General features: G+C 40.2%; 1 protein-coding gene and 1 long non-coding RNA gene across 7 annotated transcripts in view; one reads left to right on the plus strand and one right to left on the minus strand.

The window, feature by feature from the left end:
- The window catches only part of LOC121934524, a 22,441-nt gene extending 15,996 nt beyond the window's left edge, over nt 1-6,445 (minus strand). The window contains exons 1-3 of one of the 4 annotated variants that reach the window (XR_006104631.1): nt 6,191-6,445; nt 3,497-3,605; nt 2,754-2,868 (exon numbers count right to left, since the gene is read on the minus strand). This is a non-coding gene — a long non-coding RNA (uncharacterized LOC121934524). Of the gene's footprint in view, nt 1-2,753; nt 2,869-3,496; nt 3,606-6,158 lie in introns of all 4 variants that reach the window. The other 3 variants (XR_006104633.1, XR_006104630.1, XR_006104632.1) reach the window with 3 other exon arrangements.
- The window catches only part of TBCEL (tubulin folding cofactor E like), a 21,412-nt gene continuing 10,269 nt past the window's right edge, over nt 6,446-17,588 (plus strand). The window contains exons 1-5 of one of the 3 annotated variants that reach the window (XM_042475095.1): nt 6,446-6,583; nt 11,027-11,138; nt 12,575-12,724; nt 13,902-14,041; nt 15,442-15,623. In XM_042475095.1, the coding sequence (XP_042331029.1) occupies nt 11,123-11,138; nt 12,575-12,724; nt 13,902-14,041; nt 15,442-15,623 (488 nt within the window). In that variant the 5' untranslated portion in view covers nt 6,446-6,583; nt 11,027-11,122. The remainder of the gene's footprint in view (nt 6,584-11,026; nt 11,139-12,574; nt 12,725-13,901; nt 14,042-15,441; nt 15,624-17,588) is intronic. The other 2 variants (XM_042475097.1, XM_042475098.1) reach the window with 2 other exon arrangements.

Genomic DNA, 17,588 nt, shown 5'->3' on the forward strand with positions numbered 1-17,588 from the left:
TAAGAAATACAATAAGATGAAAGGGCTTAGAAAAAGGTCTTTCTTCCGAAGGCCCTTGAAGAACAATTTGGCCAAGAAAAAGAGAGAGAGAGAGAGACTAAGGCAGAAGGACTGAATTGTTTATATAAATTTTCTGCTCTAAAAATTGCACAGACCATATTCTTTTTACAAGAAAAGAGGAGCTGAAGCACTTTTAGATCAGTGTGACCATAATAAATAAACATTTTTCTTATTTATCCTTTAGATCTGCACTTGTAAAGCGAGAGATCAATGTACATAAATACAAACCAATTACAAAGTGCCTGAAGAGCCACAAACTCTATTAGCATGTGATGGGTACAAAGCCATAGACTATACAGAAGGGACTCCTTTTGATACATGAACAGTGGTGTTAAATTCCCTGGCGAGAAACAAAATTTCGCACAGAATCTATTCAGCAATACAGCAAGCCTCTAAGTTATTTGGGTATATGATAAGCACAAAAGAGAAGTCAATAGACCCAGGTAAAGAAGGTGCTCTACATCAACATCGGTTCTACAGTTAAACTTAACTTATGTTAGGAATAGAAATAGAGTGGAGGAACCCTGGCATGCATCTATTTTACATGGTAAAAGCAAAGCAATACAACAAGCAGTGGATATATGTCAAACTATTCCTTTTCTGCAATGGAAAAAGGACATAGCTGGAACAGACACATTAGGCTAATGAAGTTTTTGAATGCCTTCCCTTGGGTGAAGCACTCATCATCCAGTTCTACAGAGTAACATAGCAACAAATAGCCAAGTCATTCCAAATAGCCCCCAATCCACTGGAACTAAATGTTGGAACTACTGGAAATAAATGAGAATTGCAGGACATAAGGACCCAAGGACTGGATTCCCTATGATGGAAACAGGTAACGGCTTTCTCACATTCACCAAGAAACCAGGACTCCTGAGTCAGCTGAAATTCTGCTGAAAGGAAGCAGGAGCTATAAGGACTTGGTTGAGAAAATGGATTGATGTGGGCTGTTTGCCACTTGAGCGAGACCACCAATGCCAGCATCAACTTTTCCAAAAGCGCATTGTGCAAGCAAGCAGACAAACCAGTAACAGAGTGGGGTGGATCAGTACAAGCAGACAGCCCTTTCCTCTTGCAACTTGCCTGGAGCTGAGCCCAGCAAAACTGGAGAATTTGCACCTTCCAATCTGGCGCAAGCCATGTGCCCAACCCACCCCATGAAAACTGGAGATTTGGGACCAGGCTTTGAGCTTTGGCAACCCTAAGCTACTTCTGTTTTTAACGTACAATTATGGGAGAGGATATAGGCACATGACTTTCACATATACTATATAGTCCTACATGAAGTTGAAGGCTTTCATGGTTGGCATCCATAGTTTTTGTGGGTTTTTGTGGCTATGTGGCCATGTTCTAGAAGGGTTTATTCCTGATGTTTTGCCAGCATTTATGGCTGGCGTCTTCAGAGAATGCCACAGATGCTGGCGAAACATCAGGAACAAACTCTTCTAGAACATGGTCACATAGCCCAAAAATCCCATGAAAATATAGTCCTAGCTTCACTGCTCACTGTCTTCAGTAGCGGGGCTGAGAAGACCTCTGAGAACCTTGAACCTGAGTAGATAATACTGAGTTAGATGGGCCATTGGCCAGACTCACTATATTGCATTGCATGGCCAGATACAAAGCTGGTCTGTCTGCAACTTTAGGTCAACATGTAAAAGAGACCATTTCGGCAGGTGAATATTCATCACTTGCAGAAATTCCCTCAGCCTGTAATTTGCAATATAAGGATAATAATACTCAGCCTACATTATAGGATTGTCGTAAATCCAGAGATAATGTGCAGGGGGTATTTTTTTAAAAAATCCTATGCACATGTTAAGAATTATCAAGCTATTCTTAATCTGCTCTGTTTAGTTTATTGGTAACAACCTGCTAATCTTTTATGTAGCTGCCAGTCCCCAAAGTGGAGTTAATTCCCTATTTTTATACCAGAAATCTAACCCGACATTCAAGCTGCCAAGATGCCGAACACATGGCGGTAAATCAATGTAGACCAGGTCCCCAGCTGATGTAAATAAGGTGTTTCTTTTATTAAATATATATGTACCCAGGGAGGAATATGGCCTTATTTTGCTCACTTCCGATTGGTTTCTTCAAAGTGTGTGATGCTTTATTTGGGGAAAGAGAACATTTCTCATCAAAACCTTGTCTGTGCTCCCAGGTAACATGATGAGTTTAGCACTTCAGCTTTTCCAGGCTTAGCTCTGAGACAGCCAAGGTTGGATGTAATTTATTTCAAAGCCAAAAGGAAATGCAAATGAACACACAGAGAAAGATCTGATTCCCAGGTGAACGTTAAGATGACTGATTTGTCTGTTCAGATCTTATTGTTCTTTCGGATTCTGCAGCCTTGCCACATTTGTAACTTTACTCAGAAGAGAGACGCCTGTTCCCATTTACAAGACTAAACAGGGACAATTACATGCACATACGTATACACGCACTTACATCGGCACATAGCTCTCCGCTAGCGTCTTTGACTCTTTATGAGCTGTGACAGGTTTTGTTTTTAAGCTGAGAGCGGGTGCAATGCAACATAACCCCTGCAGTTCAAACAATAGTATCTGAGGTTGGTAACACTTGTAAAACAAGTACAATATCGGCGTGATGCTTGTCAGATGGCACACGCCACCAAGCATCATGGTACCAGAAAAATACCCCAAAAATACATAAGTACTGTGTGACCTTACCTTATTCATGGCTCATTGTGTCATTCTCTGAAGTCTGGTTCAGGAAACAGAAAGCAAAGACTTTGCCATATCTCCTGTGAACTTGACCATTCGACATTAAGATGCAAGGAAAGGCCTTAAGGAACCAGAGATAGATAGATAGATAGATAGATAGATACCCATACACACAAACTGTATCAATTTTTTTTGAAATGGTATAACATCCCAGCCTGTCCTTATAACAATTCCTTAAAAGCAAATCTCTTCTTGGGATCCCTAGCCATCTTTTATTCCATCGAAGAAGGAAAGGATTTGGGAGCAAAGACCTATGCAAACCCAATTAGAAACCCCATACATCCACCAATTAAAAGAGGATACTTTAGGCTTCATCCTCTCTACGCTTTGAGTCTAAGACTGATAACATTGAGTCGGGTATTTTAAGGAAGGTGGTATACTCGCAAGAAGGCAGGCACAGCAACAAGATAATGGTGTATTGAATTTACATTTCATAATTCTTAAGATTTGTGATTTCTGAACAGTGCTTATTCTCGCCCTGAAATAAATGGAGTTCAATTCCATGTAATATGTTCAGGTCTCTAAGGAAGGTGGGAAAAGGAGCTTAGAGAACAAATTAAAGGCCTAGCCTTTGGGAGCAGTTACCTTAAATTAATAGTCCAGAAGGAGAGTCGGACTAGACAATACGCTTCACACATTTTTCTGAGTAGGAAAATTGCCTTTCTCGGTGGGGAAAGACATCTCCTTACCACAGCATGTGCTTCTGCTCATCTTGCATTTAGCGTGCTTTGTTTTCTGATCAATCACGAAAAGGTCAACTTGGTCTTAATTCGCAAAGCCGATTGACAAGGTGCACATCTTTGAAAAAAAAACATTGATGGAGAGAAAATGTATTAATGATAAGGAATACACTCCCCATCCTCCCTTTACATCTAGTTTAACCTGGGCCTCATTCCCACTTACAAAAAAAGTGGTTTGCGATCCGAATCAATGGATCGATTCCACAGCGAAGCGTGGTTCCCACTACATTTACCCCAATCACATTTTTCCCCTTGTAAAGTAACCCACGTATGGTTCACATTCACAAATGAATCGGTTCAAAATGGACCCGCTCCAGCTGGCCAATGGGCAAATTTAAATCGATTTATCCACATCTGGTTCACACTTGCGCAGAATCGATTTATCCAAAAAGACGAGGAAACATCAGCGTCAAAATAACATGGGTTAAACGGGTCAGCCAATCGATTCAAGTGGGAACCAGGGTCATTTGAACCATTTCAAACCGATTTGCAATCCGGTTTAAAAGGTAGTGGGAATCAGGCCCAAGAGAGCAAAGGCATACATGAGGATGGATTCTGAAGGTATTATAAGCAGACTGACAGCTGCTCTTGGTAAACATCTGAATGGCACCGTATTATAATACTGTGCCCCAGTATTGAAATGTATGCAGGCGTTTGAGCGCACTCATAGAGTTCAAATGGAGTTGAGAGCATGCCACATTCAATAGGATTGCCATGTCAGGGCACAACGGTTAATTGGTAATTTTCACACCTTTGACTTGCCACTTAATCGTCTGATGAAGCGAAAGGCTTCTTCTCTTGACGCTTATTAAAGCTCCAATTTTGTTCCTCATTATTAAATCATGAAATTTGGGGAGGGGGGTATGTTTAAAGTCAAAAAGGAAGAGGGATTTGCAAAAAGAGCAAGATTTCTTTGAAGAATTAAAGAACCGTCTACAGGGAAACACAAGGCGCAGTTTGTCAAGCTACGCACATTCGCTCGCAATCGTTTCGTTGCTTGCCATTTCTTTGTCAATTTTACATGACAGGATGTGTATGAGTTTGGAAGAGGAGAGAAACAAGAAGGACGCAGAGAAATTAAAACCCATTGTTATTATTATTAATATGCTTTGTTTATATAGAGCTGTAGATTTATACAGCGCTGTACATACAAACAATAAAATAGATAAAGTAAACCCGCCCATGGCGTACAAGCCAAGAAATAATAGCATAATACATAAGGATAATACGTACATAACAATACAGGGAAGGGTTCAATAAAGTAAAGCAGGCAACAAATTAAAAACGTCAAGTAACAAATAAGTCACGCATTGTTCCCTTGAACTCTGTAAAACACTATGCATATCGTTGTCATATAATCCTAAAGCTTCAGAGATCCTAGATGAGTTTAGTGGGGGCATGAGAGATTATATGAATGTGATTAACGTTGCCCACTTTTCAATAAGACCACTGTCCAATGCATTTATGTAGAGGGGAAAAAAACAACAACTTACAATATTTCTGAAATTGATTTATGTCATGTATATGAACGCTGCCAGAAAGACTGGCTCTGAGAATTACAATCCAAACGAAGAGATTATCACACAGGATGGATCCCTTGCAGAAACGGGATTTAGAAATCCGGATAAACCTGCAAAAGCGGGTTGATTTTCAGACACGTCAGGGGTAGTAAGTAGTAATGTGACATTAATCCGAACGGAAAGTCGACAAAGCCCACTCCTTTTTACTTTCAGGATTCTCTGAAAGTAAAAAGGAGCAGGGTTTGTCATCTTTCAGTTCAGGTTAATGTTGCATTAAGGCTCATTAACCCTTCCATTGTGTGACAATAGCTATTGTGGGTTTTGTCTAGTTTCTGTTCAGGTTAAAGCGTGACATTGTCTGAAAATCTAGCCGCTTATATATGTAATCATATATATATATATATATATATATATATATATATATATATTTGCAAATCTCATATATAAATAGAATATAATACATATATATAATCACATATCTCATATATATATACTGTAATTATATATCATATATATATATATATATACACACACACATGCATACATATCTCATATACTGTATACATATATCTTATATATATATATATATACACACACATGCATACATATCTCATATATATATACATATATAATGATATATATATGTATAAAATCACATCTTAATCATATATATATATATATATCACATATCTCATATATATATATTATACATATAATTACATATCTCATATATATATATACATACGTACATATCTCATATATATACATATATAATCATATATATATATGTATAAAATCACGTCTCAATCATATATATATATCACACACACATATATATAATCTATATATATATAATTACATATCTCATATATATATATATATATATATACACATAATCTATATATATATATAATCATGAGTCAATCATATATATATATCACATATCTCATATATATATATATCATATATATATATATATATATATATATATATCACACACACACACACACACATATATATATATATATACAGACACACACACAGAGACAGATGATTGTACATAGGCCGGAAAAAGGACTCTTGTTATGTACATTATATAATGTGACGTCACAGAATGTAATACCAATTTAAAAAAATAAAGTGTAAAAAACCCCAAAACAAAACTCAGGGCGACCGTTGTCCGCGCGGTGCCCGCCGGGAAAAAACACATACACACACATTAGAAAAAGGAGAGCAACAAAGGCTGCGCAGGGCCTAGCGACAGGACTAGGCCCGAAGCCTGTCCGTCTCCATGGCAACGGCGCCAAGACCCCTCCTCTTCCTCGTTGGGGGTGTACGTCTGTGTGTTTTCCCCTTTCTCTCCACGTGACCAGCGTTCGCGGGGGAAGTCACGTGATGTTTGGTTTTCTTCTTCTCTCTCGCTCGTTCGGCTGTGGTTCCCTTTGGAAGAACTGCTTCCGGGTCAATCCCGGACGGATGGACGGACGGAGGAGGGAGAGCCCCCAGCCTTGGTCCGGTGAGGAGGAGAGCGAAGAGGGGCATGGATTTAGGGGAGGGTTGGCCCAGGTCCTCCCAAAGGGTCCATTGCATTTACCTCCCCTGGCTGAGGGCTAGGGAATCCTGGGAAGTGTAGTTCTGCCAGACATTCCGCCTTCTCCCATGCAAACTCCTCACAGTTCAGCTGCTGGGAGTTAAAGGGGTGTCAAACTGGGTTATTTCTCTCAGTGTGGACGGAGCTCAGGTTGAGACTGCTTTAAACCGCCATGGCTCAAGGCTATGGGGATTCTGGGGTCTGTACTATTGTGAGTAGCCTTCTCTAAGTATTATCTTTATGGTATATATATAATCGTATATATAGCCTGAAAAACCCACAAAAAACACTATGGATGCCGGCCATGAGAGCTGTTTCAACTACTTTAAATGACTTTAATAATAATAATAATAATAATAATAATAATTATTATTATTATTATTATTATTATTCTCTGTCTGAGAGCCCTAGTGCCCCAATAGACTACAGTTCCCAGAATTCCATAGTGTTGATCTGCAGTTTAAAGCAGCTCCCAGTCTCCAATTATGAATTGGGGAACGCTTCACAATCCAGTTTGACACCGCTTTAATTGCCAGCTGTTTAATTGTATGGAATTCAGGGGATCTGGGGTTCATTGTGACAGAGAACTACAGTTCCCAGGAGTCCCTAGCACTGAGCCAGGGCAGTTCAAAGCAGTGTCAGACTGGATTATTTCCACAGTGTGTTTTGGACCGTAGATGTGTTAGTCTGGAAAATCGGTTTGCAAAGGAGTGGAAGAGGTTGGGACCATGAGCTTTCTAGTTATTACTGTTACACTTGTCACTCTGCATTCACTGAAGGGACCCCAGTGAATGTGGGAAAACCACAAATAACAAAAACACTATGTTTTTAACCAGAGGGAACACCTTTCTAGGGATCTCTAGGTCCTTCAGTGCGAATCTGTGGTCAGCACTGTGGACTTGCACTGGAGGAGCTACAAATTCCTAATGGAGCGTTCTCTCTATGAATCTCTGTAGGTCCTTCAGTGCGACATTTGGTTCAGGTTGACCACAGAGTTGCATTGGAGGACCTAGATATTCCTAGAGAGAACATATTAATAAAATCCGTGAATGATCAAATGCGCAAAAATCAAAGCTGCAAATGTGAAGGGATGAGTGTATTATTATTATTATTATTATTATTATTATTATTATTATTATTTTATAGTTTGCACAGTGCTTTACATAGTAAAGGTCAAATAAATTAAGGGAGGATGCATGTGGATGAGCCCTCTGTCCTCCTCCTTAGGTCCTAAAGATTCAGGTCCATGACCTCCATGATGGAGTCTATCCAACTAGTGTATGGCCTTCCTCTCTTTCTACTTCATTTTTCCTAACATCATTGACTTTTTCTAATGATTCGTTCCAAAGTACGACAGCCTCCTTTTGATCATCTTGGCCTCCAAGGAGAGTTTAGGTTTGTTGGTTTGTTCTGTTCTAAGACCCACTTGTTCGTCTTTTTGGCTGCCGACAGTATCCTCAACGCTCTTCTCCGGCCCGTTGATTTTCATTCTTGTAGTTTAAATTAAAGCAGGGGAAGAGCCACCATCGTCACCTTCGCAGGTGGGAGCGCTGCAGACAAACAGTATGGCCTGGCATAAGGCATCTTCTCATAAAGAGGTTTATTGGTCAGTAGCACCGGATAAAAGCTCTAAATACTGTATTGCTGCCAGTTAACACAGACAGTCCCAGGCTGCGTAAATCAATGGTCCGACTCAATATCAGTCAGCGGGACCCATAGTGTGACCTTCATATCGGTCGCTGATGGTGAGAGCCTCACAAACATACTTTGAACTTTGCTTGTTTTTTACATCAGAAACTGAAAAAACAGACACAGCTTCCTGTTTATTTCTCTTGTATACGAATAATTTACTGTCATCTTCCCTGGGTAAACGTTATGATAATGCAGCCTTTTAAATCGTGGGCCCACAGAGTCCATCCATATTCATATAGACAAGGTGACCTTGCCTGTTTTGCTTAATGGAGCAGGTTAAATAAATCATGGAGTCAGCAATCGCACAGTGGTTAGTGCTGGCCTCTGTATCCTGTCGACATCTCTATACTGCTTTGGCTTCTCTTCAGGATTATAGAATCTCATTCTGTATTATATTAGTGCTCTTGAGATAAGGCTTGTATTATATTGGTGTTCTCAAAAGACGATCTGTATTAATATACTTGTTAAAATTTTAATGTACATGGAACATGTGATGATTTATTTATTTATTTATTTATTTATTGTGTTTGACTAAAAGCCATTACAAACCCCCCAAATGCCATAAAATCCAGTGTAAGAATACATACATATTGCACAGCCTATAGCAATATCTTTCATATAAGTCATTTCTGATCAATGCCTTTTTGTGAGACCTCCTAGGAATATCCATCAGGACTACTTGAATTTCATGATGGAAGAAGGAGAGAGGGATACAGGTGTAACAACTTGCTAGGATTGAATAGATGTTATATTCAATAACGTGTTTCATAATCCTTTGCTATCAAAGCCAATTACCAACATTCAATTGCTTAGATGAGTTGGTACTTAGGAATTGTCTCTGGCCACCCCAATGAATCTTATTCCAGAATGAGCTAACATTTGGAGCGATAGTCAACTGACTTTTAACTGGTTCTTTGTTTAGGAAGGTGTTTCTTAAATGAATAATATTGAAAGGATACCACTGCAAGTGCCATGCACCTAATTTCAGGAAGCTGAGAAACTCTTTACCATATTTATAGTAGATAGTATAGTAGATAGAGGTTTGAGTGTTGGACTACAACTCTGGAGACCAGAATTTGATTCCTCTGTTGGCTATGGAAACCATATGCGAGTCACACACTTTCAGCCCCAGAAAACCCCTTGATAGGGTTGCTATAAGTCGTAAACAAATTGAAAGCACACCCAAACAGCAAATGAATATTGGCTCCCATATGATGCTCTTCCAAATAAGTGTCTGTATTGTTGATGAGAAGTATCTTAACTTTGTTCAGTGAAGGGCACCTCTCTTTCTTTTAACTCAAGTTTCCATTTTGTTCATGAACAGTTCTTTAAACTGAACCTTGACTCTAGGAAAGGGAAGCATGCGTATCTAATACCAAGATAATCGCTCTGCTAGTGTTACTCTGTATTTTGTAAAAGCTGAACCAGTCTGTAATTCTGGCTGACGTTTTCATTTGCGTTCACCACCTTCAAGGCAGAGGCCTGTCTATTTCCCAATTTCTGCTTCTCGGGTTGTGGTGGGTTTGAGTTTGGCTTAAGTTTGCTGCTCTTCAGAGGAAAAAGTACACTCAGCAGAAGGTTACCCGGCTCCTGTGTATGGATTTGTTGTCATTTTGAGGTTTTGAGATGAAATTAGTTAAGTAAGCCTGGTGATCGATGCAATCTGCCTTTGTAAATCTCTGCAGCAGCAACTGACATCCGACCTGTAGAACCCTTTCATGTTTAATAATACTTCCATGCAATTTCTTGACCTTTATTTCTAAAGTGGACTGAAGTTAATTCTATCTGTGTATGTGTATAGAATAGACCCATGCATATTACCTTTGCTCAGAAGAAAGGTCTGATTTTAGAGTCATAGCCAGATTCTTAGGATAGGACCTACCCACTGCTACTGTGCCTGAGCATCCTTTAGGTCTGTCAGACCAAGGACCTTTCCAGGAGTTCTGGAGAAACCACACCACTAGTTGATACATTACAAATTGAAATTGTATTCAGCACTTGGGAGAGTATTATCTCAGTAGCAGGGTAAACGTCGGGATGACCTTTGTTTCCAGACCCTGTTATGTACTTGCTATTGTTATGTGTGAGCTTCAACCAGGATCAGGACGGATCTCCCACAAAGGCCCACATCTTGCTTCCTAATATGGTCATCCAAGTTGCCTTTCACACAAGGCATAAAGGCAGTCATCGTTCCTTGCTGTTTGTCCCCTCTCAAAACTGGTAAATAGTGGTTTACTACCTCTGGACATTCAGTTTATCCATTGTGGCAAACAGCCATTGATGGAGGTCTCTTTCCCCTCCTCCACAAATTAGTCTGATCTCCCTCTTTAAGCTTTTGAGGCTGGCAAGCTCATCTATAATAAATGAAAATAAGGATTTATTTATAGCCCACCTAATCGCAAGGACTCAGGGCAGGTTACAACAGTAAAGAAACTACAAGGCAAATCAACAATAATAAAATAACGAAGCAATTCACAATAGCAAAAAATAGATATCAATTCACACCAGCCATAAAATTAACAAAGCAAATTACATAGCAATAAATATTTCCAACAAGTGTTTCCCTGGTGCTTTTGAATCAATATTCTGGGTCAGTCTGACCTGGTTTTAGGAAGCAGGAACTTGAATCAAAGTAAACCTTGTGGCTTACGCTCTCTGTCTTTCTTTCCATTGCAGCAACTCACCTGGAAATGTGATGTTTCTCCTCTGAAAAAAAATGAAGGGCTGAATAGATTCTGCTGAGAGTCACACCTGTTATCCTAGGGAGAGCTGATGCTGCAACCAGTAAGTAAGTCCCATGCAGAAGTGGGAAGGTGGTAAAACAGACATACAGAGAGCAAGGACCTCCAAACTTAAATTAGAATGAAAGAATTCGGAGCCCAGGAATTTTTAATTTGAGACAAGAACTGAATTGAATTTCCACATAAAATATTACACTGAAGTACAGCTTGCTTTCACAATGTTGAGCAGTATGATTTAGGGTAGACAGAGAAGGGGATCCATTTTGTTGCTCCATTTATACTTTGGGGTAGTAAAATGGTGTCCCTTTTATAGAATGGCAAAATCAAGGTTTGATTTTTAGGATTTTTTGGTGGGTGGGGGTGGGGACATTTTCAAGCCATGGATGACTGAATCCATGGGTGTAGAATCCATAGCTATACAGGGCTAGCACATTTTCCTACAGTATCCTAAATAAAATGGGAAGTACAGTGAATCCTTGTTATCTGCGAGCTTGCCATCTGCAGATTTAAGCATCTGCAGACAGCAAGCCCTGTTCTCCCGAATGGTGGTGCATGTCACACCATCATTAGGGATAACAGGACTTGAGGTCCTGCATTTTTTTGTATCCATGGGGTGGGGATCCAGAACGAATCCCTCACAGATACCAAGGTCTGACTGTATACACCAATATCGTCTCTGAAAGTCTTCAGGAGGGGTTATGTTCAGGCTGTGTAAGAATGAAATCTTCATGGCAGGCCATTTAATGTGGGAGTAAAATTCTGTCTATAAAGCCCCATATGGCTTAGGTCTAGACAATTTGAAATATTGTATTTCTCTATATAAACCATCCAGAATCTTAAGATATTTGAGGTTAGACTTTCACCATCATGACAGGCCTGTCTGGTGAGAGTCTTCTTGATGGTTACTCCCAATCTGTGGAATTCCCTTCCATAGGAAGCTAGGTTGGTCCCCTCTCTGTAGGCCTTTCACTGACAAGCAAAGACCTTCCTGTTCAAAAAGACATTTAATGAGTGATTAGTTTCAGGAAGTCATGTTTATTGGGTGTATGTGTAATGTATTTTTGACTTTATTATTATGATTTTTAAAAGATTTTGCACTTTTAAAAATGTAATGGCATTTTAATTGTTTAATTTGTTTAATTTTGCTAAACATAAATTATTTTAAACTTGTTTAATTGTGCTTTAATTGTTTATTATTAAGTTTTAGCTTATGGTTTTATTTTAATGTTTTTTTAAACTCGCCTTGAGTCCCATGCCGAGAGAAAGGTGGGATATTAAATAAATATATACATACATATACACATCTTGGTCCAAACTTAGTCGCCACATCCAACAGAAAAGAGCATTATGTGCAGAAATGGGAATATTCTTGCCAGCAAGTCTCAACTTGCAGGAATTGGTGCTCTTTATTCATTGAAAGAGAACTTAAATTTGCTGGTGATAGGAGAAAATTTTGTTTTGTCTCCTCTTTTTTTTATCATAGAATTTCAAGAAGGGACCATGGATCAGCCTACTGGGAGAAGTTTCATGCAAGTTCTTTGTGAGAAATACAGCCCTGAAAACTTTCCATACCGTCGTGGTCCTGGGATGGGCGTGCATGTCCCAGCTACACCTCAGGGTTCACCTATGAAAGGTACAGGTTCTGACTGTGTATCATTTCCGGAAGCAATTAAATTCTCCCCTCTGATGTTCTGTTCTGTTTGAGGAACGGGGATAAAAACTGATATACCTTTTCCAATGTTTTCTTTGCTTATATATATATGTGTGTGTGTATTTGTGTGTGTGTGAGAGAGAGGGCAGAGCAGATAAACATTCTGCTTGCTTTCAGCATGCAGAACACCTTCACCCCCATTTCCAACATGCCCATGTACACACACACACAAAGAGTGTCATTTTAAATTCCTGTCAGGTTGATTTGTATCACAGCCATCCCTAAAGGGAGGAAAAAACAAGAAAACTATTTGGGTGGAAATGACAGTGACCAAGTTTGACAGAAAAGAGCAGAAATAAGTTGAGTCAGTCAAGGACAAAATGCATCATATGTCATTCAAAATTAATCACAACAGAGTCACCTTAACAAAAACTTTCAGGCTGCTCCATTGATGACTCCAAGGATTGAACACCAAGGAATGATGAAAAGAGCATCTCAGCCATGGATCTCCATACACCTTTTTTTCTTTTTGAATATATCCAGAACAGTACAACACATCTAGTAGCATGCCAGTTGTCTCTCACTAAGTGTGTAACCCTCAGATGACCCCCTCTCCTCTGCAACTCAACTTATAGTTGAGCCCTCCATACTCTTATTTATTACATAACCACATTTCACATGGAAAAATAAGAACTTGGAACATGCTTGTATTTTTGATGTTGCTCTCAAAGTTGTTAAGCAGACAGCCTTTTGGTATCATGTTCTTGGTAATTTCTCCTACAAAATGGTTTGAACAATTCAGTTGCTGTAGCATCCTGAACTCCTAAGTCCTGAATACAAGCCTATTCAGATTACCACCTGGGTGTTTAATAGAAAGTCTGCATATAGTGGAGTCCAACCCATTGCCAGGTTCACATCTACTACCAAAAGCTTGATCCTAAGTATGAAGGGGTGCATATGAATGGTTTGTTTTGGAACCAGTCTTGCAGGCTTCACAAATAGACCATACATCTGGTGGTCGCTATCTATGATGGGTTTACTAAATTTTATAGAGTTTGATCCTGTTTCTTTTGATCAAACTTCTAGGAGACCTTTTACATCTGAAGAAGCAAGGTTACCCCACAAAATAAAGCATTGTTGTTCCTTATTTTCTTTTTAGACCGTCTCAACCTCCCAAGCGTCCTGGTTTTGAACAGCTGCGGAATAACCTGTGCAGGGGATGAAAATGAGATTGCTGCCTTCTGTGCTCACGTGTCTGAACTCGATCTGTCTGACAACAAACTGGAAGACTGGCACGAGGTACAGGAGTTGTGCAAATATCATTTTAAGTCATAACAAGAACTGTTAGAGCTGACTGTTACACGTCTATTTTAGTTCATGCCCAGAATGTCCCCAGCACACTTTATCCTCCCCTGTGACCCCTACATGAGAAGGGGAGATAAAAACCAGAATACTATTGATAGTTTTTGTGGTCTTGACCCCTGTTTATGACAACATAAATACTTTTCTACTCATTGTTGAAGCAGCACCTTGTACAGTGCTCTGGATACATGAGGGAAGCCCATGGCTCCTAGGTGTAGTTCAACCCACTTTCAGTCACTGATTGGCCACGAGTGCATCTGCAAGGGATCAGCCTTAGGCCTTCTATGGAGATGGGGCCAGGGATGGTTTTTTTCTTTCCAGGTATGAAACATTGGTTGGACAGCACATGTCCACACATCCATGGCCATTCAATGGCCAGGGTGGCAGAACTGGCTTTGTGCTCCTTGGGAATAAAAAGCACCCTCTTCCTAACCCCCGATCACTGGCATAGCTTTACTAGTAGATATCTCTACTTCTGGGTTAACAGTGGCCAAGCCATCTCTTCATAAATAGCAGAAAACTGCAGTTTTCCATTTTATCTGAGCATGAAGCTTGTGAATAGCAGTATCAAATCATAATTTGGTTTTTTTGTTCATGGGGTTTCTATGGGGGTTAGGTGCCTGATTTGTAGATTCCATTGGGATGAGGGGCACAAGAGGTTTCCAGCTGTGGATTTTGCTAAATTGTAGACTGAAAGCTTGTTCATCCTTCTCTCTGTGTCTGTACTCTTTTATTTGCTCAGTTTTACAGAAACCTCCACTCACATTAACCTTACATGTAGCCCAGCCTGCTGTACTGGCATTTGGAAAACAGAGATGGCTTTGGTTTTGTGTGGGACTTGTGAGTAGAGCCCACAAGAGATAGTCTACCAACAACTAGACAGCCTTTTTGCACATAGCCTTTAACATTTTATGGAATGTGGTGCGTACAAGATTGCAGAAAAGATGACTGGCCCCAGGTAAAATAGCCCTTTGACAAACCTTGGCTCTTGTAGATTGTTTTTCCCCCTCCCTCTTCAGCTGCCATTCAGGTGGATTTTACGAAGCCTGCCAGCTATTTGCTTTTTTTTAATCTCCTTATCAAGCCTTTTTTAAAGGTGTAATTAAATGAACCATTGAGGTGAACAAGCAATTAGCCAATCAATCTAAATCAGCAAATAGCAGCAGTATGAATTACAGATAACTATCTCAAATGCTATTGGGATCCGTATCATTCAGTGGCTGAATGAGCTGTGCTAGAATGCTTGGCTGAAATCTTTTTTAGATGACAGAATATTATTCAAGATCCAGTTACTGCCTGATGGCTTGTCTCTCCCCTCCCCTTCTTTTCCCTCTTAGGTCAGTAAAATTGTGTCAAATGTCCCCCACTTGGAGTTTCTAAACCTGAGTTCCAATCCTCTGAATTTGTCGGTTTTAGAGAGGGGATGTGCTGGTTCTTTCTCCGGCGTTCGCAAACTTGTGCTCAACAACAGTAAAGCTTCCTGGGAAACAGTCCATACGATACTGCAAGAATTACCAGAGTAAGCCAAAGGGGAGCAGCAGGGTAGGAGGAAGCCCTTTGTGAACAAATCAGAGTGTGGTGTTGTGAAAAACTGCCCAGTATAGAAAACTAATTGACTATGAACCAAGAAATCCCAGGTTCAAATCTTGTGGAAGCCACAATGTCTGTTAACTAAACTTAGACAATTCATGTTGTCTCAAACCAATCTTCTAGTGAAAGAGGGGAGAGAATACTAGCCAACCTTACAGGGCTGTTGTAAATCATGGGTGGGAACTGGAACTCTGAGGCTTCTAGGAATGGCAGTTATCCCTTTTCACTTAGAGCATTTGCAAAGCAGCGGTTGCTTGGTTTGCAAGAGGAAGCTATGAGTCCATAGCAAAGATTACTGGGCAGTAGAGGCTACTATTACTGTAAAGGGTGGGCCTTTCTTGGGGGACAGCATAAGCTGGGGGGAGGGGAGACTACAGAAATGGCCTTGGGGCTCACTTGTTGTAAATGTTGCTGAGATTATGCCGTGGATCTAGAGACACACAGCAATGCTAATCCCAGCAAGCAGCTATCCACAGGAAATTAGGGTGATGTCGAAGTAGTCCTCTGGTGCCAGGAAAGAAGTCCAGAGGGAGTGGTATTTGTCAGCAGTAAATCCACCATTGTTAGTAGAGCCCCAGCTGGGGGCAAAGGTGGAAAGCCATTTTGCTTACCTAGGAGTCTGCAGGAATTTGCCCACCCACCCCCCCACCCCCTCTTTATTTCAGCTTGGCTTTGGCATATGATTTTGAAGAACTTTCTGTTCTCTGGGTTGGCTCTTTCTTGTCACTCCCATTTTTTCTCTGGTTACCTTTCCATCTACTTAGGCTTTGGAGACGTTGCTATTTTTTGAACTGCAACTTAATTCCCCAGCCAGTTTGGCCAATGACTTCCCCAAGCCGTGATCTCTCATTGACTGCCTTTTCCCTTGAAAAATGGGGAAAATTAAAATCATGGAACCACATTGGAAAAGAGGTTAAAGTCTCATGCCAAAATATGTGCACACCGGCTTGGGTGGCCCAAGTGACCACTCACTTTTGGGAATGGCTGTTTTCTGATCAAGAAAATATGTGACACCTTGGTGTGAGGATGCTGAGCTAACATCATATGGTGACAGCTAAGTTCATACAAAGGCACAGTTTGAACCAGGGGCTTCTTCATCTATAAGACAGTCTTCTAATCACTAGCATCTTTCAGCACTGCTTCCAACTTAGAGCTGACTTACATATGCCATGGGATGATATGATACAACAGACTGAACCACTTTGGACAACAGGGAGGTAGATGACATATTTGGAATGTTCCTCTACATTTAAAAACTCTGCAGGTTGCAGTTAGCATAGCGAGCAAAGAACCAGCCTAGAATGTTGCTCTCTGATGTGCTTATTTTCTACTTGCAGAGAGTGTTGTTGTTGTTTTACATTGGAGCATTTCAAATTAGCACATCCCATCTGTGATTTCCTAAATGGTACAGTCCATTCATAACCTCATCCTGCTGTACATGCAATCCAGTCTTTTCAAAGAATTTAGACCACAGTTGGGTAATGTAATTTCAGACCTCAAGCCAGCTCTGAACTCGGGAGTGCATTATAGGAATAGCTTGATGCTCATCTTTTACATTTATATATGTTTGACCATCAAATTGACAGATGATGCTGATAATGTAATCTGTATGCAATGCACTCCTCTGTGGTGCTCCTCCATTAAAAGGGTCAGATACCTCACTAATGGAGATACTAGCTTTTGAATGAGGCTAAATGGAGTGGGAAGAGAGGCTAGCCGATAAATTCCAATTAAAGATCTTGCATTTTTCATAAGAACACAGACGCATTCTGCATTGTGTTCACTTTGGTGAATGTATACTCCTTCAGAATGCAAAAACTCTGCTAGATCAAACCAGAGAGGAAGGGTCCTCTCATACTGTTATTACCCAACCCAACAACCAGTAGAGTTTTAA

This window comes from Sceloporus undulatus, chromosome 6, assembly GCF_019175285.1.
Source record: "Sceloporus undulatus isolate JIND9_A2432 ecotype Alabama chromosome 6, SceUnd_v1.1, whole genome shotgun sequence".
Lineage (NCBI taxonomy): Eukaryota > Metazoa > Chordata > Lepidosauria > Squamata > Phrynosomatidae > Sceloporus > Sceloporus undulatus.